Below are 24,372 nucleotides of genomic sequence, written 5' to 3' on the forward strand. Positions count from 1 at the left end.
TTGGGCCCCGAGCTGTGGGATCTTGCACCGACAAATCCCGACGTGCAGGGCGTCCCTCGGTCTGTCGTGTGAGCACGTGTCATTACACACAGCAGAACAGCAGTGAAGAACTGCCTGGGGAAGTAACTGCCTCATCACTTTGGCCTGGGCTTGGAAACCGAGCCCGTGCTCTACTCTGTGCCAGGGAAACAGGTTTCGAACGTGGGTTTTGGTGACCAGCATCCACAGAGTAAAATTACAGAGAGACGGTTTCCAGCTCATTAACTCGTGTCCCCAACTTTCATAAGGCCCTCGCAGGGTGCCAGCAGCATGATCTCCGAGCGGGACTCGGAGACCACCCTGGAGGAGGACTCGCAGCCGAACGATGAGGTGGTGCCCTACAGCGACGACGAGACGGAGGATGAGCCGGACGCTCGGCGGCCCGCAGGCGAGCCGGGGCAAAACAGAACCCGTGGAAAGGCTGAGGAGAGCCAAGAGCCACTGAAAAAAGGTACGTTTCTGGCAGAAACTTGATTTGGGAAGCAAATGGTCATGGATACAGAGGCTGAACTGTGTATGGGTCCATTTGATTTTTGTTCTTATTCGTTAGGTAGGATTTGGAATGGCTGATCTGAATCTGTGTGGGAGTAACCGATGGCAATTCAGTTTAACACGTCAGAACAAAAATCAGCTTCATTCCAATCTGCAGCCAGAGTTCTGAGCCACTGCTTGTTGCGTAAAGCTAATGATCTGCACGGTGGCCTCCCACTAATTAAGGCAGGCCCTGGGTGTACAGAGCCTGGGCTCTGAGAACTGCTCGAACGGAACTTTGCTTGTCTTCCCCAGCATCTGGAAACCTGGAGCAGCATAACCCAATCTGCTGTCCCCTGCTTTGTATTTCTAAGTCTTGTGCAGATGGGATTTTAGCTTCAATGCTAATTTTGTAGCCCTGTATTTTCTTTGTTTGTAGTAGTTTCTCAGAATCACAGAAATATAAGGTGAGTAGGAGGCTGAAGAAACCTGTCAGGTGTAGTCCGTGTGCTGCTGCCAGCGCAGGAACAGAGATGGGAGGAGCCTCCCTGGCACGTTTGAGACATACCTGTTCTTAAGCTCTGTCCAAGGAAAGTCTGTAACTGCCCTAAAGACTTTTTTTTTTATCCCCCAGTGTTGCAATGTGAGTACTTTTTGTTTAATCACTGCCTGTTTAATAGATTCCTTCCTGTTTGTGTGGCTGTAGAGAACAACTGATCACCTCTCATTTTATAACCACCTATTATGTGTTTTCAGTTTATTCATCTATTACATGTTTTGGTTTTTTTTTTTATGATGACTGAGGTAACATAGTCTGTAGAATAAAAGCAGTTGTCTTAGCCTCTCACCTTCCGTCGTATTTTCCTGAGTTCTGACCGTGACTGTTGCTCTCTCCCCTGGCTTCCTCCTCTTGTGTCCAGATATTTTATTTCATAGACAGAGTACACCAGCAACCACAGGTTTGCTTTGTGACTTAGTAGCCAAAAGAAAAAGAGAGAAACAAAAGTGAACTAGAACCTCCTACAGCTTCAGTTTCTTTCCTGAAGCATACTGAGCCTTTTCCTTTTTCCTGGTGAGTTGGAGAGAATCTGAGAGCAGGGAGGTGAGTTTTGATTCTGCCCTCCTGCTATTGCAGCATAACAAGTCCCTGCTATACAGTCTATACAGTTAACATTGCCCAAATTATTCTCCAAAGTATGGACTAGAGCTGTGGGTATGGCAGAGTTCCTCTGAATTGGGAGCTGGGGCTGAAGTCTGAGGAGGTACGAGGTGTTGCCCTGTGGGCTCGGTAGGCCGGTGTTCTAGTCATAGAACTTGTAAGCAGCTGATGAACTTTGTGAGATTTTTATTGGGTGTTTTTGCTTCAGACCCTTTGGTTTTTTTTTTTTCTTTGTTTGTTTAAATCCTCTTTGCCTGCTTTTTCTGGTTTTTTATTGTTTTTTTTTTGCTTCAGACCCTTTGGGTTTTTTTTTCTGTTTGTTTAAATCCTCTTTGCCTGCTTTTTCTGGTTAATAGATAACTCTCTGGCACAAGCTTTGTAGAATCTACTGACTGGTTCAGTAGCTGATTATATTTAGGCAGGGGTACAGAAACATCATCCTTTTTTGCTACTTATTTTTTCCTCTCAACAAAGTCATTTCCCCCTGTATGTTCCTTTAAAGATGATGAATTACTGATACAGCTTCCAAAATATTAGGTATTAATATCACTTTCAAGCAGTTTAAGGTAATTTTGGGGAGTTTCCTTCCTGCAGGTTTTATTGAAGGCCTTATTTGCCAGTTTTCCAGCTGAGGTGCTAAGCTTTTATCAACACTGCAATGTTCCTCTGGCTGCTGTGAAGAAATGTTCTTGTAGGCATCTGCAATTTTCTCCAGTCCTGTCATTAGTAACCTGCTCAATCCATGCACTTCAGTAATGCTTTGCTTCTTTTAAACCAAGACCTGGGCCAGCAGTAATTTTTTTGCTAAATTTTATGTAAGGCAGCTAACCCCTTGTGCCTCGCAGCACTTCTGTGTAAGCCCTGACCAGGGCAGGCAGTGTCTCTTCACCATCTGCTGTATGCTTTTGTTCATGCAATCTTAAATACTACAGCAAGGGAAATGTTTCTCTATTTACTTCTCAGCTTGCAACCAGCGTGCTGGAAGTGGAAGTTGTACAGTCACAGTAAAGATCCTGGATATATCAGACAAGAACTTGCTTTATGTGTTGAGTGGAGAAAAGAAGGCCTTGTGTCTGGATTTGAGTTTTTGGGCCCGAGTCAGCCCTTTCAGACGTGGCTGCTTTACTGTGGCCCTCACAGCAGCCCAGGAGCACCTTCAAACGAGCTTCTTTGAGGGTCCCCACCCTGGGAATTTCAGCCCATCCACACTCTGCAGTGCTGAATGTGCTTAGGTCACAGGAATCCCATGAAATCAAAGAGAGCATCCATTAAGGATAATTACTGTGGGTTGGAGAAAAGGGGGAGATACTTGGCTGATGAGTCAAGAGAGATGGATTTCAAAATACTGCCTGCCCTGTCCTTCCCAGGCAGGCAGAGCAGCCTGCCCGTGGCTTTAGAACTTGCTGAAGGAGTCCAGCAGGGAGCTTCTGTGATGTGGGCAGAGCCTGAACTGGAGGGTGTGGGTAGCAGGATTCATAGGGCTAGTGGTGGTGCAGGCTTGAGGGCAAGAGAGGGATCTGAAAGGACCCTGTGGAAAAGGGGGCATGGAAAATAACTTGTCAGCAGGAGGCATTCTGGCAGTAAATAGCACTCAGCCAAAAGCTGTGTACATCCTAGGCGACCCCAGTTAAAGATGGACTTTGTAGGACTTAGATAACAACAGGGACCTTAAGGCAGCGATGGGTGGCTTGTTAGCAAGCCCTCTAGAAGCTCTTTCCTTGAGGAGGCTGTATGTCAAGTCAGGTTTTAAATTTTAAAGAGTTTAAAATGTAAAGATTGCTCAGCTGCTCTGTAAGCAATTTCATCAGCTTCTGGTCCAAAATTTAGAAGGCTGTTGCAGACATCGCTTGCTTAGTTAAATTTTTTAGCAAAATGCAATTCATAGAATCATAGAACCATATACTCTGGAGTTTTCAAGCAATCAAACAAGATCGATGGCTGAAGAAATAAAATGAGCACTTCAGATTTTTACCTATCCTTATGGTTGTAAATGAAAAACACGGCGCAGTGGGGTTACATGGAAGAACTGTTTTGAAAAGTTGAGTGGACTTTTTAATTTCTAGACGGTGAGAGAAACTCTGCTTTGGGTGCTTAGTGCTACTCAGATGTAACAAAAGCAGACCAAAAGAGGGGAAAGAAAGGAATTTACCATAAATAAATGTTACTCAGAGAGGTTTCCAGTTTCTTGTAGAACTTCCAAATTGTTAGTCAACATTTCTTCCTACCTCAGTTAATACTTTAATTGTAATTACAGACAAGTAGCCTGGAAACTTCTCAAAAACCTTTTTTTACACTATGTACTAAAAAGCAGGTACCAGGCTTGCTTCAGCTGAAAGTACCTTTAAAAGATGGGACGTGGCAGAAAAGCTGGGACTGGCAGATTTGTTGCCCCATGTTTGTACCATCAGGTGGTGACCCATTTTGCCTTGTCTCTTCCAGACTGCAGCTGGCAAGTTAAAGCAAATGATCCACGCTTCTACGAACAGCCCCAGTTTAAGAGAACAGTATTTCTGTGCTTCAAAAAAAGCAAATATGCAGTAAGTGCTAACAGTGCTTGATGGGGTGAATAGTTTCTTAACCTCGGTGTGATCTCCAGAACCTGTGGTGCTTAGTGTGAACGCCACCATTAGCACTTCCTTAGGATCTCCACAAAGGTGGGGAAATATAACTGGTTCGGGGTTTGTGAATGGCAAATCAGGGTATTGAGAGAGTCGTTTAAGTTAAGATAGGGAATTAAGATAGAGAAGCCAGGTGCCCTGAGTCCAAATTCCAAGTTTTATCTGCTCAACGATGGCTGTTGAGTATACACATGGGTGTCATCTTTCATGTAAGAGGTCTCAGTGTAGTATTAAGCAACACCCTGATTAAGCTAGACTGGGACAGTCTTAAAAACAGAGGTTTGGGAATATCTAGTAATTTAAACAGTGTCACCACCTAATTATGAGAAGGGAGATATTTTAATCTCATTTATCAAGACAAAAGGTTGAATTTTTTTTTTTCTTGTTTCTAATTTTTTAAGTTTTCATAGTAAGAAAGCTGTGGTGCCTGTATGTGGTGCTGGTTGCAAGTGGCAGAGGCTGAGACCGTGGGGATACACGTGGGCTGTCCAGCTTTATCTGGGAGGTACTGGCTCCTGTGGTTCCCTTGTACCTGCTCAGACACCTGCCTTGCAGACTTGAGGCAGTTTGGGTTATCTTATGCATGAATATGAACATTTAATAGTAAAACTTCTACAACTGGAGCAATTTGTATGGAAATCCTTCATTCTTGGACTAGATAGGGATGGGCATTCATGAGAGTCAACCTTTGCTGGATCTGACTTTCTCCCTCCTGAGTAAGTCTAATTAACAGTCCTTTATATCTGGATTCATTATCTGCAGTTTGATGCCTGAGACCAATTGCATCTCTAATAGTGATGTTGCATATATAGATCTTTACTTAAAGGTATGCATTGTACATTTTTAATGTCAGAAGAATCTGCTATTGTGAATGACATGTAGTTTTTTTCAACAGGGAAATGCAATTAAGACATACAAGTACAACCCGGTCACTTTTCTACCCCTGAACCTGTTTGAGCAGTTTAAAAGAGCAGCCAACTTCTATTTCCTTGTTCTTCTCATTTTGCAGGTAAGACAGACAGAGAGAATACTAACTGTGAAGTGAATTTGAGGTGCTAAAAGTACCTATGACACAAATTTGTGCTCTCCTGTCAGGAAACCGCAGGGTGCTTCATAGGGGGCTGTATCTGAACTACTGCAGAAACTAAACCCATCTTAGCAGAGATCTGGGACAGCCCTACCCTAGCTTTGGATTAGCTGGGATGAGCTGGTTGCAGAGTTAATGAATTTCATGGGAAAAAGATGTTTCTTTTACTCTGTAAAACATGATGGCCTAAAGTTCCACTCATGAATCAGAAAATAGGAGCAACTACCGTGGTTAAAGAGAAGCTGATGCTGAAGGAGGGCAGCAGGGTCAGACTCTCCCCTCAGAGATCTGTTTGTCTTCACAACCTGACTTCAAATTCTTTCTGATGTGTTGTTTTTCTTTCCTGTGTTATAGTCAGATCACTATTAAATGTCTCTGAATTGAGCTTGCTTGATAATCCTCTATTAAGCTGATCTCCCTTGCCTTTTGCAGTCGATTCCCCAGATAAGTACCCTGTCGTGGTACACAACGCTGGTGCCCTTGCTCTTGGTGCTGGGAATAACTGCAGTCAAAGACCTGGTGGATGACATTGTAAGAAACTTGTTTTGTTAATGTGGAAAGCAAAAGAAAGTGGTGTAGTTAATTTCTTTAGCTGTGATACACTGTAGGGAGTACATTCTCTGCTCCTGGCTTTCAGGCTCGACACAGGATGGACAACGAGGTTAACAACAGGACGTGTGAAGTCATTAAGGATGGGAGGTTTGTGCTGCTCACTTTGTAAGCAGTGTGTGTTGCTTTGTTACGAAGTTTCATCACAGACCTTAAACCTTAGGTCTTAGGGAAAGTCCAGCTTTTTGTCCTCTACTGTCTGTGTGAAATCCTAATTGAAAATGGGAGATAATTGCCCAAAGGAGTAATTTCAACTCAATTCTGTGGCACTAGATCTGTGCTAAGAGCCATTTCTTTGGCAAGAAGGACAGAAATTCATAAATAGGTGAAGAAGGAAGAGAAGAGGTAGGTTGAATTTTAAGTTATAGACCCTTGACTAATTGCAGTTTGCTGGAAAGGGGAAACACAGCTCCCCGAGATGTAATGATTTTGTACTTGTCCAATATTTCAAGATTTATAGAGTGCAAGGTGTTCTAGACTAAATAGTAATAATTATTGAACTCTCTTGATATTAGGTTCAAAAAAACAAAATGGAAAGATATTAAAGTTGGTGATATCATTCGTCTGAAGAAAAATACTTTCGTTCCTGTAAGTGCTTTAAGTATTTTTCTCTTTTGTTTCTACAGTGTCCTGTATGAATCTTGGTGTTGATTTATTTGCTGTTTACTGACTTGTTTTTCTAGGCTGATATTTTGCTGCTGTCCAGCTCAGAACCGAACAGTCTCTGCTATGTAGAGACAGCTGAACTAGATGGGTAAGGCTCTCTTTAAGGATCTCTTGGATTTAATTTTGGCTTACTGGTAAAGTGTGTGTTTCAGACTCTAGTTGTCACTTGTTAAGCCACACTTGGAAAACTGTATCCAGTTTTTGATTCTCACAATTCAGGGTTCATTAAGAATTGGTGAGGGTCCACTGGAGTGCCATGAAGGTGTCTAAAGTGTGGGAGAACGTGATGTAGGGAGAAAGGGTCAAGGACTTGGGATTTATTCATCCTGGAGAAGGGGAGGGTGATGTAATCAATCTTCCAGTATCTCAAAAATAATTACAGAGAAGTTACTCTCCTCACAAGGATGCACACTGGCAGGACAAGAAGCAATGGATACAAGTTGCCTCAGAGGAAATTCTGTCTGCATCCAAGAATAATTATTCTCAGGGTGGATAATTTTCACCATTGAAGCAGATTGCCCAGAGAAATGGTGGAATTTCTCTCACTGGAAACAGTCAAGGTTTGGCTTGACAGGGGCCTGGCTAACCTCACCTAAGGTCCTGCTTCCAACAGGAGGTTCAGTTGTTGATTACCAGAGGTCTCTTCCAACCTGGACTTTTGTATGATTTTAAACTTTTTTTATTCCCTGTCAGAGTGGGAAAACAAAAATACCTATCTGTTCTGCGGAAGCTTTTCGTAGGAACTGCTTAGATAGAATAAATTCCACCATCTCTGCCACATTGCTTTGTAAATGTTGTTTGAGTCCATGTTGTCAGGAGAGCTAGTGCTGAATTCTTTTAGAGAAATCTGTAACGAATCAGACCTCACCTAATGAGGTGACCTCTTAGTTGTTCCAAATGAGCAGTGTACTCCTCGCTCAGCCTTTAGTCATCTCCAAAGCAATGGCTTACAACGCCTGCAAAACGCCGCTCTCTGCGTGGTGGAGGGAGTGGGAGGCTGCTACCTGTGGCACATTGATTTCCTTATCTTGATTTTGTTCAAACTTCTTTCCTGTATCCACGTTTTTAATAACATGGCCTTTTTATCCTTTCTCCTTAGTGAGACTAACTTAAAGTTCAAAATGGCACTCGAGGTGACACACAGATGTCTCCAGGAGGAAGGCGCGATGGCCGAGTTCAATGGTGTGTGCAGCCCCATTCCACAGCTCTCCGGAGGCTGCTCAGGCAGTTTGCCCTGCCAGTGACCCAAACGTGGGGGGGTGGGGAGTGCTGCCAGCACTGCTTGTGGTCCTGGAGCTGGTGGCTTCCTGGCTTTTGTCACAAGGGGCGTAGGCAAGTTGCACGAGGAACTGTGCAGCTGGGCAAAACACTGTGTCTGAAGATGAGACCTTTGCCATGGAAGTCTCAAAACATCAGCCTCATGAAGTAAAACTACTTCTGTGGTGGGCACAAAGCAACGCATTTTCATTTAACTTTAATTAAGAATTAAACATATTCTCCTCCAAATTTTTTTAGGTCTGATTGAATGTGAAGAACCTAATAACCGGCTGGATAAGTTTGCAGGGACGTTGTTCTGGAGAGACACGAGTTATTCCCTGGATGCTGATAAGATTTTATTACGTGGATGTAAAATCAGGAATACAGACTTCTGCCATGGACTGGTCATATTTGCAGGTATTTATGAACTGACTGTGTATAATATTTGCTGACTGAAAGCATGCCCTGTAGAGTGAAATTACACTGTTATTTTATAAATGTTGATTATATCTTGCACCCTAGTTTTGTACATAGTAATACTAGTGCTTGTTTGTGTATTGTAGCATTCCTTTTTTTTCTCATTTTTAGGTGCTGATACAAAAATAATGAAAAATAGTGGAAAGACAAGATTTAAAAGGACAAAGATTGACTCCCTTATGAATTACATGGTTTATACTGTAAGCCTTTTTGTATACAATTCAGATGCTTGAGTTCATTTTTAAGTGAATAAAGGGAATGCAAATTTAGGAAATTGTGTTTTTTTTCCTTGTGTTGTAATAAGTATGTTTCCACTTTGTTTTGCTCTGATGAGTTGGGATGAAGTAGGAGGGGCTCTAGGAAGGTGCCTCGCTGTTGACCCTGAAGCTGCAGGTGCAGGGCAGCCAGTGCGATGCAGAGAAGTGCTTCAGCCCAGTGCTGCAGGTGCTTCTGCTGGCTGGACAGAGCCCCGAGGATGCTGCTTCAGAGGCCTGTTCAGCCCAAGAGGTTCCACACCTGCCGTGGTTCTCCTTGGTCAGCACCGGGGGGTGAGGAATGCTCCATGCCCTGCGGCCCACGCTCTGCTCCGTGTGATTCCCTGGCTCGGGGAGGGAGAGCGGAGCTGGCCTGTTGGTGGGCAGAGGTGCTGATCTCAGCACGAGCTGCAGTCCTGCCCCTGTTGGCTGCCTGCTGAAACAAGTGTTAAAACTTGAAAATGGTGCTTGGGGAACAGACTAAAATTAGAGCCCAGATTATTTGAAGGGACCATTTTGTAGGAAAGTTTTGTTCCGCTTCCTCTTACAAATACATGTAATGGCCTGTTCATAATCAGTCTGCTTTGAACAGAGCTGGGATCTAGGTGGAGTGGCTGTTTCTGAAGTGTCACGGGCCCCTCTGCCTGTTCACTGCAGATTTTTGTCGTCCTCATCCTGCTGTCAGCTGGCCTGGCCATCGGGCACACCTACTGGGAGCAGCAGATTGGCAACTCATCTTGGTACCTCTACGACGGAGAAGACTTCAGTCCTCCCTATCGTGGCTTCCTGAACTTTTGGGGATATATCATTGTTCTGAACACCATGGTTCCCATTTCCCTCTACGTGAGGTAGGTATCTCTACCTTGGACTTCAGTAGCTGAACTGGTGATGGGGTGAATGACTCCATTTATAGATTAATGGTGAATGGACTTAATTTCCCACTGGTGGTAACAAGTGCAGCTTCCCCTTGGCTGGGGAAGCAGATTAATTCTCTGTCTTACTGTAAAGATGCTGGATACACTCACCCTCTTCACTGAGATTTTACCAGAAAGTGATCTGAATTCCTTCCATATAAAACCATCGCTCAAGGATCTTTGACTCAGAATTTAAAGATATCAAGCTTTTCATACAGTGTTAAGCATATATGCTCTATACTTCAACTAAGGAAATAATTCTCCCAAGCAATGATCTCTGACCAAACTGGAGACTTGATCCCACTGGCATTTAACTTTTCAGTCTAATTCTGCAGTCACAGTGCATGAAGGAAACTACTTGAAAAATAAAAATTAAAATGGAAATATCATATTTTCCAGATTTGTTCTTAAAGGAGAGGCCTTACTGCTCCATGCAGTATAAATAATTCTGCCTGTGACAAACCTGTCTGTAGCATATTTGAAGTTATCCAGCCTCCTACTGGCTCTTCTCCGTGTTGTACTTAAAATGCTATTGCCAAGAGGGATTTCTGTTTGTCAAGGGAGCAGCACCATCGATGCTTTTGGCTTGATAAGGCGTGGAGGCTTTTCCCCAGTTACTGTGGTGCTGTGACACCCCAGTGGTGCTGTGACACCCCAGTGGTGCTGTGGCTGGGCTGTGTGGTCTGACGACAGCCTGAGTGGCCTGTGCAGGGGTGATGTGCTCTGCGATGGTGAATGCAGCGGTTTTGCCGTAAGCTCCTGGGCCATACAGGCAGTTTGAGTCCTGGAAAAGATTCCGAGTCCCCTGGATCTGGTAGAATGTAATTTTGAAACACGAGATGGAGCTGGGAGTGAGAAAATGAATTGTCTTTCATTTAGCGTGGAAGTGATTCGTCTGGGCCAGAGCTATTTCATCAACTGGGACCTGCAGATGTACTACGCCGAGAAGGACACGGCCGCCAAGGCCAGGACCACCACGCTGAACGAGCAGCTGGGGCAGATCCAATACATCTTCTCCGACAAGACAGGGACGCTAACGCAGAACATCATGACGTTCAAAAAGTGCTGCATCAACGGGCAGAGATACGGTAAGTCTGCACCACGCCCGGGGCAGGGGCAGGACCTGCAGGTCCCCGCGCGGCGAGCGGCAGCCCCGACCACCCTGCACGGGGGAGCTGGAATCGTAGTGCTCGTCTGGAACCGGGCATGTACCAGTCGTTTCAGTCTCACCTGAACTCCCAAGATTTAGCCCTGGTGTTGAGTAAAGCTTCAAAGGTGAAAAATTAAATCGTTGGGGTTTACCCACCGTTTCCCCCTTTAAAAAGTGGAAACTGATGGACCTGAGTGGAAACTTCCAGCAGGGAAGTCAGAAATGAGTAATTTAAAGAATGCTTTACTTTTGGTAGAAAAAGTTCAGGGACAAAATTGATGTAGAAACAATAAGAAAGCTTCACAAGAACATCAGTTTTCCATTTTGCAGTTAGTTGCTTCCACTTCTAGTCTGGATTTCAGCATTTAGAATACGCAGTGTATGTGCTCCAAAGCCCTGTTTGGTTGCTTCACATAACGACGAACACAGTGTGCTGACTCCATGTGCTTATTAAACACCCTCTCTCTGAAGAGAGATGAGGAATTTCTGACAGTCAAACCTGTTAAGCCAAGATGGATGTTTTATTACAACTCCACCACACACGCTTTTCCCTTACATTTGCTTTGGTGTCACTAGTATACAGAGGTACTGCAGCTGTGAATGAATTTGCTTTTTTCAAAATCTGAGCTATTCTAGTGCAGTAGATTTTCTAGATATGTTTTACTTTGAGAATGAGTTGTAAAAACTGTGTTATTCTGTCCTGTGCCTTTCAACTGATGGTGCTTGTGTCGCAGGAGACTGCCGGGATGGAGCAGGGCAGCTTCAGAGCCACCCAGAGGTAGGTTGGTCTGATCTGGCACTGAAGTCCCTACGGCCTGTAGAGCAGGGAATGTTCCCTTGACGGAGTATGAAGAGATGCTGGCAGGCACAAAGCAATGGCACCCGAGGTAACTCAAACTCTCTTATTACATTTTCCAAGCAGCAAGTGGATTTCAGCTGGAACAAGTATGCAGACGGAAAATTCGTGTTCTATGATCACTATCTGATAGAGCAAATAAAATCTGGAAAGGAGCCAGAAATTCAGAAGTTCTTTTTTCTGCTTGCCATTTGTCACACAGTCATGGTTGACACTTGTGATGGTGAGTATGTTTGGGTTTTTTTCTTGTGTAAGGAGAGACAATAATCCCAATGCAGTCACACAGGGGAGAGGTCTGAAACTAACGCTGATCCTGTCAGTGAGAAGGAGTGTCAGCCTGCTCTTTGGGTGAAGCTAAAGCAAGAGCTGATGCTATCCCTGTGCTGAGTTTCTCTGACCCTTTATGGAAGAAGGACTGTCTTTAGGACAGTTATAGTTGTGGCAAATGCACGTCTTAAATAACAGCAAATTTAGAAAGGTTGGGGAGGAGTTTACACAGAGGTCTGGCCTTTCTATGCTACGGCTCTTCTCTCTGAAATTTAAATTTTTAAATTCTCAGATGTGTAAACCTCAAATAAAACAATAATGACACTAGCAGAGTCTGTTTCCACATGCACATGGGGAAGTAAAAACACATTTGGAAGCTTGTTTTCAGTGTGGAAGAACAAGTATTTTCAGCATCAGGGTTTCATGTTCTTGCTCCTTCTTTGACTCACAGACCCACAGACATACAGTAATCATGTATGTCTGGTCTAAGAGTATTGGCAGCAAATCAGCAAAAAGAATAATAAAACTGTGACAGAAACTAAATTTAAAAGTGAACAGCTATTAAGAATTCATGAATGTGAAAAATAAGGCTGGAAGATTCAGTTAAACCACTGAAGAGCAGCACTGCTTTAGTCCCATCTTTGCGAGGTCTCCGTGAAACTGGCAGTCTCCTGTCTTTTCCTGCTCTTTCTGCTGATGCTTTTGGGGTTGTTTTCACTACATTGCATTGGTGTCTGTGGCCAAGAATTTGTCTTTTGGAGCTTCCTTTGAAAATACTTAACTAAATGTATTGAGAAGTTAAGATATTTAAGTTACATTTGTTTTGAGGCAGAGGAGTTACAGGTTTTGCTTTTCTACCTGGAGGGAAGAGGGTTCAGTGACTCCCTCGTTTGGAAAGCAGGTGTAATCAAAAGGGGGGCGGGGGGTCCTGGTCCCTCTCCTCCTGCGTGCAGGGCCATCGAGTGCTGCAGCAGTGTCTCAGACCCCCCTCAGAGCGGGACGGGCCCCTGCTGGCACAGCTCTGGGCTCTCAGAGGCATGGGTGTGAGTTTCCAGCCATGCTGTCCCAGTGCCGCTGTGGTACTCAGGCGTGTCCTGGCTCTCTCCCCTCCCTGTCCCCAAGACACAGGCCAGCTCAATTACCAAGCGGCTTCGCCCGACGAAGGGGCCCTGGTTACGGCGGCCAGGAACTTTGGCTACGTGTTTCTCTCCCGAACACAAAACACCATCACCATCAGTGAGATGGGGCGTGACAGAACGTACGATGTCCTCGCTCTCCTGGACTTCAACAGCGACAGAAAGCGCATGTCTGTCATCGGTAAGCTGAGCAGGGCCAGGCTCTGCAGGGGGCACTCGGCTCTCTCGGGCGAAGCTGCTCGCGCAAGGGAACGCGGGGCCGGGAACGGGGGCTGCACATCTGGCCTGGGACAGATGCTTATCCTTCTAGCTCTGGGTAGCGACAGGAAGGCTTTGAGATGAGGTGTCCTCTGGACAGTCCCAGTGTTCAGACACGGCCTCTGCTCAAGACAGTCTCAGGTCCCTTTAGCAGAAGCTTGAAGAAATGCTGCAAAGATGATGTTTCCCTTTTTCCCCAGACAACAAACAGGTTGTATGTTCCTCTAGCTGGTGGAACACTGGGTATGTAGGCTGAGGTAGAAATAGCTATTCGGGTTTGATTTGAACTGTCTGGAAGGAAGTCAGGCTTGAATCAGAGATCTGTTTTTTTTAATTCTACATTTACAGTGCATCATAAGTATATGCATTTATTGTGCATATGTGTCTGCCCAGCTCCAGCTCCTCTGGGCAAGTGAGATGTTAGTACCATATGAACAATGATCAAGAACATAACCATTGGAAGTTTAAATATCCTCTCCTATCATGAAAGAGAAGAGAAAAAGCACTTGTCAACCAAGCTACTTAATGGAACAAAATCAGAGATGGTGAAGAAGAAACATGACCTTGTAGTTTTGGTACTTAAGAGTAGAAGACTGAAAAATCTCATCTGAAACTATTCCTTTATTTAAATGTACTCTAAGTTTTTGTCCCACCTCTCATATTTTACTCCACAGTAAGAGAATCAGATGGAAATATCAGGCTATATTGTAAAGGAGCTGACACAGTAATTTTTGAACGGTTGCAACCAAGGAATCTAAAGAGAGAAGCTACAGAAGAAGCACTAGATGTACGTTTGTACTTTATATGCTGGTTTTAAATAAATTGTTAATTTCTATCTAGAATTTAATTTTATTGATTTCCTTTTCCTAAGCTATTAAAACAAATGCGGAGCTATAATTGGTTCTACAAGTCTTCCTAGACCTGACAAATAAAGCAATAGAAGTTTTTGTGCATGTTCTTAAAAATACACTTCTGGTCTTTCCATGAGAAGTGAACTTAAATTTTGTTTACATGTTTTTTTTCATAGTTACCAGTATTCTGGTTTGCTGCACTCTGTTCTATTTGTCACCTCTTCAGCCTCTCAGTTCAAACTGCCTTGTCAGCTACCATTTAATTTTTGGCATTTCTGAAATACCCAGGACTAATTTCAGTCAGATTTCTTTTGTCAGACTCACCAAACACTCGCGATGTTAACTTTTACATTTGGATTGCAAATGACGGGCTTTTTTTTGTGGATATGGGGTTTTAAATTATTATTCTTTTTCAGGTTTTTGCAAATGAAACTCTCAGGACGCTCTGCCTATGCTATAGAGACATTAGTCATGAGGAATTTGAAGCATGGAATAAAAAGTTTTTGGAGGCCAGTGTAGCTACAACTAATCGTGACGAAGCTCTGGACAAAGTATACGAGGAAATAGAAAACAACTTGATTGTAAGTCAAGCTTTAAACTTTTAGTGTACTTTTATTCTTACATAAGAAGAAACAGATCTTTCTAGAATTAAATTATCCTTGTTTATTAGGACATTTTGATTTTGATCTTTTCAGTATTTTGTTTGCCTTAGAGCCACACCAAATATTTGTGTTTAATAGAATGAAGGGAAAGGTATTTTAGTATGTGTGTTTTGGTGTGGTCACTTCTATATGCAGGAGTTTGTCTTTCCTAAATTCTTGGCTCGAGCTGTACCTTGTCTTAAAGACACATCCAGAACAGTTCCATTCTCTACTGAAAAGGAATCAGTTTTCTATACGTGTTCATCCTACTAAATACCTGTATTTCAAATTTCTCCCAGCTGCTTGGTGCGACAGCTATTGAAGACAAACTACAGGATGGAGTTCCAGAAACTATTTCCAGACTTTCAAAAGCAGACATTAAAATCTGGGTGCTTACTGGTGATAAAAAAGGTGGGTTTACTCACAGCCAATGAGCTAGTAAAAACAGGGTAAGACAGAATATAAACTGGGACAAATGCAAACTAGAAGTAGAGCACACGTTTCAAGAAAAGCTTGGTATTAAATCCATTTAAATCAAAACTGGAGAAATTTCTGCAATGTGCAGAATTTCATCCCAGCCTAGAATTTCTGTGTAGCTTCTGTTTCTCCACAAGATGAGCCTAGTTGACTGATTGTGTGACTGTCTTCTGTAGGGGAATACCCAGCTACTGCTTTTCACAGCAGAAAGCAAATGCAGGACAACTCGCCTTTAACACCGGGCTTGCTTGGCTCTGAGGGCAGGGACAAAACTTGTCCTTTTACAGAGAAAATATACTTTTCAAAGAATCACAAGTGCTGCTGACAGACAGTGGTTTGTTTTTCTTTTGCTAGCCACCAGTCTGCAGTCCGGCAGCACATTTTGTTAAGTCAGCTCAAGACAAGTGTTGTGTGGGTAGGAGTGGCCATGCTGGGCTGGGTGGAGGTGCAGCCACGCCGGCATCTCCCTGGCTGGCAACAGCTGCGGCTCACGGAGCCCAGAGTCAGGGCCGGGCAGGAGAGCGGCTGTGCCCTGGTGCCTCTTGCAGTGCCTGTGAGGGCAGTGCCCCTCTGACACGGGGACAGCACCTCCACCATCACGTGAAGCAGGCCCAAGTAGATCTTTCTTCCAGACTGGCTGACAGACTCCTCCAGGCCCCCAACAGGGTTTGCATTCCAAACGCCTCGTGACACTGCTCTCCACCCCGCCGCTGTGTGGTTCCTAAGGCTGTGCTGCGTAGGAAATTGAGTTCCCTGCTGTTGACTTGCAATCCACTGCCCACTGTGCCTTCACTGCCACACAACTGTTGTATGACAAGCGATCAACAAGTGTCCCCTCAGCTTCTCTGTGATATCTGTGATTTTTATTTCCTGTTCATCCACACTGTGGTAAAGAAAGGGAACTTCTCATACCGAAACATAACTTCAGAAATTACTTAAGAGGACTTCAGGCTGCTCCAGCAGTTACTCTGGACAGAATTTTCAGTAAATACTTTCCTGTCATTTTTCTATTGTAGAAACTGCTGAAAATATTGGCTTTTCTTGTGAACTCTTAACAGAAGAAACAAAAATCTGCTATGGAGAAGATACCAGGTGAGTAAAAATCACAAAGGATTTCTTTGGGGGAATTAAAAATATTCCATTTTTAAAATTAGCCCAGCAGCAGCATTGGTTTATCCCAGAGTGACTCTTCAGTGACTGAACAGTATTCCTTGGCAGCTGTTCAGCTGTACATTGTCTGCTGCTTTGCTTTTTGCAGAATTGCAATCTTACAAGGCAACCCCTTACTTGTGGGCAGAGGTGGTGATACCCTGTTTGCAGGAGGGTCAATAACTGTTGACATTAGATTTGTCCTGTAGTTCAGACAAGTCTGGAACCCACCTGGAGTGGGCTAAGCAGGTCTCTCTGTAGTCCAGATCTTGAGCAGTTGCCAGGTTTTGCTCTCGCTGCCTGTCCCTGAACTCCAGCATCACCCCAGCTGGTCCTTCCTCCTCCCCACGGCCCTGCACGCCAGGCAGAGCTCATGCTGTGAGAACACAGTGCATCACAGGGTGTTCCGCTTGGCCACAGAGGGTCTGTCTGATGCTTAGAGCCAAGGAAAAACAACAAGGGGCTGGGAGAAGAACCAGGGTCTTGTGACAGTGTCACAACTATTCCTGACTCACTTTTTCAGTTTTCTCCTTATTTACAAAGCAGTGTGATCCTCTTTTCATTGTTGCTCTAGCACTGCCTAGAACATCACTTCATACACGGCAAGAAATGTCCTTGCAGCACACATTGCATTTCTGTCTTGCACATTTTCAGTCTGGGACTGATCTAGCTTAAAATTTATCCTTGACTTTTCTCTAAGAGTGTCCACCTCTCTTTCCAGTGCTCTTCTTCAAACCAGGTTGGAAAACCAGAGAAACAGAGCAGAGTCGAGTACACACTCCTCTCTCAGGATGAACGAGCCCTTCTTCCAGGGCAGTACAGATCGTGCTCTAATAATCACTGGCTCCTGGTTGGTATGTACAAAAAACTTTCTCCTGTTCATTTGACATTTTGGGGGTACCACCAAGTCACCCTGCCCTTCACTGAGGACTCTGTTCATTTGTCTGCTTTGCTAAACCAATCCAGGACAACTCTTTGGCCGTTGTGACACTTGTTGAGCACATCTATTGGATGTTTATGTTAAAGAACGTTTTTGGACATTTTGAAGGTTGAAAGTGGCACTCAGTAAAATAAGGAATGTCTCAGCCCTTTCAAACCACCATGGGCTGCCATCAAAGTAAAGCCAAGCCCCCTCAAATGCACAGTCTGATTTTCAGGGTATTTATTCTTCACAGGGATTTTGGCCTAACTGGGGAAAAGAGAAGAGAAACTGATGAGTGCATTACAAGGTGCATGGCCTCAGGATGGGCACAGGAGTCCTGCTTGACCTGAGAGAGGAGAGTGCAAGGGTGGGGACAAGGGGCGTTTCCTGCCCCGTCCTGCCACACAGTGCTCTCACAGGAGGCAGAAGGCAGAAGGGAGCTCTTGGAGAGACCAGCAGGAGCTCTGTGACTGTTGCCCACCCCGCTTGCAGGCTGCTCCTGCAGGCTCCTGGCGAGGACAGAGCCCAGGGAGCAGCTCAGGGCTGTCTGCCACGCCAGCCTCCCTCCCCAGAGCTCTGTCCTGTGTGCAGTATGAAGCATACACCTGCGTGAGGCACAGGACGTGGGCTGGGGTGCCTGAAGGCAGAACAGCAGGAGCACCAGACAGAACTGCAGGGCTCTGCTCCCCCTGCTCAGACAGCTGCCCCAGAGCTCACCCGGCTCTTTCCAGGACACTTCCACATGGGTTTGGCATGGCCTTGCTTCCTTTAGGAGGTGGGCCCACAGGGGGGAGAGGAGTTTAATATCAGAATATTTTCAGAAGTGAATTTGTTCCCATCAGAAGTCATTTGAACTCTGGAGAAGTGCTGTGACACCACATATAAGCATTTTGCTTTTGTTAATCCCAAGTACATCGTGTTCATTGATTCTGCAGCTCTTTGTTCTCTGCTCTGCACGAGCATTTTATTAAAATGCTATAAATGGGTGATGGGAGCATAATGAAGTTGTGGGTTGTATGGGCTGTACTTGGAGTGCCATTTGAAAAGGGAACATAATGTATTTTTGTTACACAGAATGAAATCCTGCTAGAGAAGAAAAAGAAGAAAAAGAAGCTTAAACTGAAATTCCCTAGAACAGCAGAAGAGAAGCAAAAGCAAGCTGAGAAGAGAAGAAGGGCTGAAGCCTACAAGGAACAGCAGCAGCAGAACTTTGTGGACTTGGCCTGTGAATGCAGGGCTGTGATCTGCTGTCGTGTGACTCCCAAGCAGAAAGCCATGGTGGTGGAACTGGTGAAGAAGTACAAGAAAGCTATCACCCTGGCCATTGGGGATGGTGCCAATGATGTAAACATGATTAAAAGTAAGACAGCTGTAAAACTTTGGGTAGGAAAGCTCTCTTCTGGGCATTCTTCTGCAGCCTCTTTGCTGTTACTCTTTGTTCAGAAGACTCTACCATCTATTTCGTGACCCACGTTAACATCCCTGGGGGTTTGTCAGCTTCTCTGCCTCTGCTTGCCCTCTTTGAGGAAGCCCTTTATGAAATGGTTAGTGGGTTTTGCTAATATATTTCAGCTTTTTCAGTAAATGTTCCCTGAGAAGGGACTTGAGTGATACCCATTATTATGTTGTGAGCTACGGAAGTGTGATTTAAAGAACCAAGCAATAGCTTAGCTAGCCCTTGCCTGGAGGCATTGGCCACCCTGTATTGCAACTGGTGTCTTTGAACTGCTTCCTGGGAAACCCCACTAAGAAAGAAACTCTTGGGATATAGTTTGTTAGAAGTGTGTAAAGTGCTTGCCCAGTTTGTTCAGGGCTTTGCTTGCTCTGTCTCATTGCTTAGTTATAGAATCATAAAATCACAGAATCATTCAGGTTGGAAGAGACCTTTCAGATCATCAAGCCCAACCCTTCCCCCAGCACTGCCAGGTCCCCACTGCCCCGTGTCCCTCACACCACATCTCCACAGCTTGGAAACCCCTCCAGGGGTGGGGACTTCACCACTGCCCTGGGCCGCCTGGGAGCGGCCTTGACAGGCCTTTCAGGGAAAAAACTGTTCCTCATGTCCAACCTAAACCTCCTCTGGTACAACTTGAGGCCGTTTCCTATCAGAGTTCTCTCTTGCTCAATTTTGCCAGCGTCCATTCTGATGGAACAACTACTGAGAGTGAATCCAAGTGACAGTGGAGGCATGAGCAGTGAAGAACTGGGCAAGGAAGGGCTTCTGCACGGTTGTGTTAGTGCTCAGTGTGGCCTCTGTGCAGTACACGGAAATAAAATGGGGCACAGGAACCTGAAGCAGAGAATAGGAGCTGGTGGAGGATCTGCCCTGGGTCATGTTGTTCCTCTCCCTTAGTTCAACGTAGCGTGTGGTGTTTGTCTCATTAACCCAGCTGCCCACATTGGAGTTGGAATCAGCGGCCAGGAAGGGATGCAAGCTGTCATGTCCAGTGACTACTCCTTCGGGCAGTTCCGCTACCTCCAGAGGCTGCTGCTGGTGCACGGGCGATGGTCTTACATTAGGATGTGCAAGTTCTTAAGATATTTTTTCTACAAAAACTTTGCTTTTACACTCGTCCACATCTGGTATTCATTCTTTAACGGCTTTTCTGCCCAGGTAAGAAGACGTGCTCGAGTGTGACACCAGCCAGCAGGCTGTCCTGTCAGTGCAGAACAGCAAAGGTTGAACCTGGGAGGTGATGGGAGCCTGAAGTTGTCACCAGTAATGCCTGCAGGGCAACAGGGGATAACTACTGAGCTAGTTAGTTACAAGCCAAGCAGCTGGTTATGAGTTCACAACACTGAAGTCAGTGTCATGATTGGGACGGGCAGGGAGGGAGGGAGGAAGAGGTTGTTACACAGCAGTTTGAGAGACCTTTCCCAGCCCTGCTGCTTAGGATGTTCCTAGGTGAAATGAGGTGCTGCAGGTTTACATCATCAGTAGGAAACCAAACCTGAACCTTTTTGTATTGAACTGCTGGCTGGAATGGCTTGAGAAGTATTTGTTGTATCTGGCAGTGTTTGAAGTTCACAAAGCATTGAAAGGACCTTGAGACTTCAGGTGCATCTCCACGGGCATGACCAAAAGACAGGCAGATGTCACTGCGTGGACCAGCATGGAGGGTCACAGCCATAGTGACAGAGAAGCAGCCCTGCCAGAGTTAGTGCTGGCTGCTGTGATGGAAACCATAGGTGTCTAGGGCAGAGCAAAGGAAAAGAACATTAAAAGAAACCAAGGTCCCAGGTGTGTATGTGAGATGCCAGGTGCTCATCTCAGTCACACGTGCAGCTGCAGACCAGACTGACACTTGGTGGGAGCACAGCCATGTAGCACAGGTAGCACAGCTGGTTTGGGAGGAGTGGGGCAGCTTAACCAGGCTAGGGACAGCTTCAGCAGAGCTTCAGGCTCACCTTCCAGAACACGCTGCGACAGCTCCTTTAATGCTGTGCTAGAGCATGTGTGAAATTTCTCAGGAACTGGAATGGAAAGGTGTAATCAAAAAGAAATCATTAAGTGCCAGAATTCTTCCTCCTCTTCTTGCAGACAGCCTATGAAGACTGGTTCATCACACTGTACAACGTGCTGTATTCCAGTCTCCCAGTTCTGCTGGTTGGCTTGCTTGACCAGGTACTCTCCATGTTCTTAACCACAGACAAATCCACAGGCATCCAACGTCTAGTCTTTAATTACACTAAAACTGGTTGCTTTGTTTTATGTACATGGCATTTCTTGGGGTTGGTTTGGTTTTTTTTTGCTTTTAAAACTGTGTTCCTCTTGCCAAGGTGTGAGGTTACGAGATGCTAAGCAGAGAGTTTCTGAAATACCCAAAGCTGATCAGCTCAGAGGTCTTCAGTGCTAATAATGTTTGTTAAAAATATTTCCATGTGCCTGCTAATCTGTGGCGTCATTCACAGGGCAGAGCAACAGGGGGCTCTTTTAGGGGAGAAGATATTCCCTGCTTACCCTTCTGAGCTGGAGGTGTGGGCACTGAACAGTTCTGAATGACTATCCGATAAGGAGTCTTGGCGTGTAGCGTTTGTTCTTCAGTGGGACAGATGCTTTTGGCCTTCTCCCCTTGTTTTTACATACAAGGCTTATGATGAGGCAAATCAACATTTGTCCTTTCTTTTTGTGATAAAAGCTCAGGAATCAGTTTAGTATCAGATCAAGATCTCAGCTGAGTGTTTGTCAGAGGCATGAGTGAGGACACGCAGTGGTAGCCCCCATCTGCTCACTCAGCAGGCAGGAGAGGACTCCAACAGCACGCCCAGCCATAAAGAGCTGCTCCACTGTGGGCCTTCTTGTCAAATTGTTCTTGGCAAAGAATACACTAAAGCTCTAGAAACCTGGAAACGGGGTGCACGACGGGCTGGTGGGAGATGTCCTCCAGGCGGGGTTCTTCCTCAGAGCAAAGTCCTGCTGCCCACGCTGCTCTCTGAACAGGAAAAGACATCTGCCATTTCCCTCAGGGCATTGTATAGTTCAGCGTCTTGCTCTTCAGAGCTCACACTGAAAACAAGAAATTGCAGCAACTTTTTTTCTTTTTTCCCCTGTTATTAAGGATGTGAGTGACAAATTGAGTCTTCGCTTCCCCAGACTGTATGTTTTGGGACAGAAAGATTTACTTTTTAACTACAAGAAATTCTTTCTGAGTTTGCTTCATGGAGCTATAACTTCATTGATAATCTTCTTCATACCATATGGAGCTTACCTTAAAACTATGGGACAAGATGGAGAAGCACCTTCAGATTATCAATCATTTGCTGTCACAGCAGCATCTTCTCTTATATTTGTCGTCAATTTTCAGGCAAGTAAGCTTAGCTTCCTCATCTCTGTTGCTCTGAAAACACTTTCTGGTCATGTTTCTAAACTTGTCTACTAAGCACAGAACAATATGCAAAAAGTTTCCCTTTCTTGCCCTCTCTCTTCTCTGTTGGTGCTCTCTCTGACAGATGTGTAACTGGATGGTGGATAGCTTGACCAAAACTCTGTCAGTCTTCAGAGCAGTGATATTATTTTGACTTAATAAACTCACTTGGAGCTTTTTTTGTATTTTCAGATTGGCTTGGACACATCTTACTGGACTTTTGTTAATGCTTTTTCAGTATTTGGGAGTATTGCACTTTACTTTGGTATCACATTTGACTTCCACAGTGCTGGAATCCACATTCTCTTTCCTTCTGGCTTTCAGTTCACAGGTCAGTCCTTGTGTCTTGTGTTTCTTGTTCCTGTCTCACACAGCTTTGTAACTTGAGCAGTATTATGGCCAAAATGTCCTGGCACGAGCCTGATGCCGGGGAAAGGAAATCATGCCAAATACTAATTCACTTCCAGGGAAGGGCTTTGTTTATGTTTGAGGCCAGGTTGCTTTATTTATTTTCTTTCAGTGAAAATGAGCTGGAGCTTAATGTTGCCCAACAGTAAGAATCTGCAAATGAAAACTAAGTGAAAATTGGTGGGGCAGCTTCAAGTAAAGTGAGTGTGATGATCTGGCAGGGCACATGCTGCCCAAGTGGCTCTCATGGATCAGTGGAGGGTAAAAACCCAGAGAAAGACAAAGCCAAATGTTATTAGGAGCTCCTTGGGGTTTTGCTGGAAGTCCACAGAAGTGTAAGTAACAGCCAGTTGGAAACCTTTTTCTGAGGAAAACTGTGCTTCCCAATTCACCTAGTGACAAATGTGTACGCTGCCTTTTATCTTGATACATCCTCCCAAAATAACAAACCTCAATTTTATATTCTTGGTTTTGAGCCACTCAGCTGCAAAAAGGCAGTTGCCTCTAATACAAAGTTTGACCGTTGGCAATGCTTTAGGCTCCACGTAGCACTTCCTTCTACCTGGATATTTTAAGCATTTCAGGAATTTATAAAGCTGGGACTGCTGCTTAGTTTGATAGAAAGTCCCATGAGGTTGGGTGTTTGGCTATGGAATATCACTCGCTCTCTGGAGCACGCACGTGCCAGTGACACTGGGGGCACTCCTGGCCTTGCAGGCTGCTGTGCAGGACAGACACCACTGTCCCAGGCACGGCTCTGTCCCACAGCCTCCTGCCACTCTGACTGTGGGTACGCTGTGAGAGAAGGGCTTGGCAGAACTCCCTCCTGTTGTGCTGTCCTCGTAGCAGGGTCCCTGACTGGCAGCTTGCTGTGTGATGCACAACAGCATACTGCATGCCAGGTCCTCAGGAAAGGACTGGGCCTTTACAGTCGTATCTGTGTTCTAGAGCTCATTCAGCTGATCATGCCATGACTCAGTTTTTGCTGGTTTCCCCCAGGAACGGCCCCGAACGCCCTGAGGCAGCCGTACCTCTGGCTGACCATGGCTTTGTCCGTGGCTGTGTGCTTGCTCCCTGTGGTGGCACTGCGCTTCCTGGCCCTGACAATCTGGCCTACAGAGAGTGACACGGTGAGTAGAGTCTTAGGTTATTTTGGTGAATTTGGCAGGTTCTTACAGCAGTCAGGATGGTGCTCCTGTTAGAGACAAACTGGCGCCTGTGCCCCAGGGAGAACGACAGGAGGCTGGAGCTCAGGCCCCACGGCCAGGGGGGTGGCAGCTGGGCTTGCCAGAGCCCCTGCTAGCCGGGTGGTGGCTGGTGCTGTGACACCTTCCCATCCAAAGCAGAGCAGCCCTTGATGTGCGCTAACTCCCAGCATCCTCCTCATGTCCTCTGGGATGCAGAGGTAGGTGTACAAGCTGAGCACACGGTTCAGCGTGGGCTAATTCACCATTTGTCTCTGTGTAAAACCATGGAGGTCTGGTGGCCTGGCTTTGGTTCTGATCTGGGCTGTGCTGGGGTCCCATTGTTACGTGTTGGAGTATAGGGAAGGGGTTCTGTTTGCTTCTCTTCTGCCTGGAGCTGGTAAACAGCACAGAGGTATGGAGATAGTTAAAATCATGGCAGCGTTGTGTGAAAAGGTATGAACGAAGTGTCAGTGTGAGAATGCAGGAGTAGCTTTCAGTTTTTGTCTTCGATCCACCTCAGTGAGAGACATTTAAAGGTAAACGGAAGTGAGGAGTTCACAGTAACACGGTAAGTCTTCCTGAGGCGGTGCCGTGTCACTGCGTCAGTTTTGTGTCTGACCAAAGCAGGTTTTAAGGAGAGAACCCTCCAGCTGA

General features: G+C 45.3%; 1 protein-coding gene across 1 annotated transcript; it reads left to right on the forward strand.

Moving 5' to 3' along the window:
• Positions 1-307: 307 nt before the first annotated feature.
• Positions 308-23,661, forward strand: ATP8B1 (ATPase, aminophospholipid transporter, class I, type 8B, member 1; the record flags this gene model as incomplete). The annotated part of the gene is made up of 26 exons (XM_008942972.1): positions 308-490; positions 4,109-4,206; positions 5,183-5,296; positions 5,807-5,905; positions 6,012-6,073; positions 6,499-6,571; positions 6,667-6,737; positions 7,749-7,831; positions 8,165-8,323; positions 8,495-8,583; positions 9,295-9,485; positions 10,431-10,639; positions 11,436-11,479; positions 11,624-11,780; positions 12,953-13,141; positions 13,893-14,005; positions 14,486-14,650; positions 15,010-15,121; positions 16,204-16,279; positions 17,058-17,190; positions 18,333-18,618; positions 19,649-19,872; positions 20,800-20,883; positions 21,818-22,063; positions 22,316-22,454; positions 23,531-23,661. Coding segments are annotated over exons 1-26 (3,528 nt in total), but the record flags the coding sequence as incomplete, so codon positions are not given.
• Positions 23,662-24,372: the final 711 nt, after the last annotated feature.

This window comes from Merops nubicus, unplaced genomic scaffold (assembly GCF_000691845.1).
Source record: "Merops nubicus isolate BGI_N331 unplaced genomic scaffold, ASM69184v1 scaffold10156, whole genome shotgun sequence".
NCBI lineage: Eukaryota > Metazoa > Chordata > Aves > Coraciiformes > Meropidae > Merops > Merops nubicus.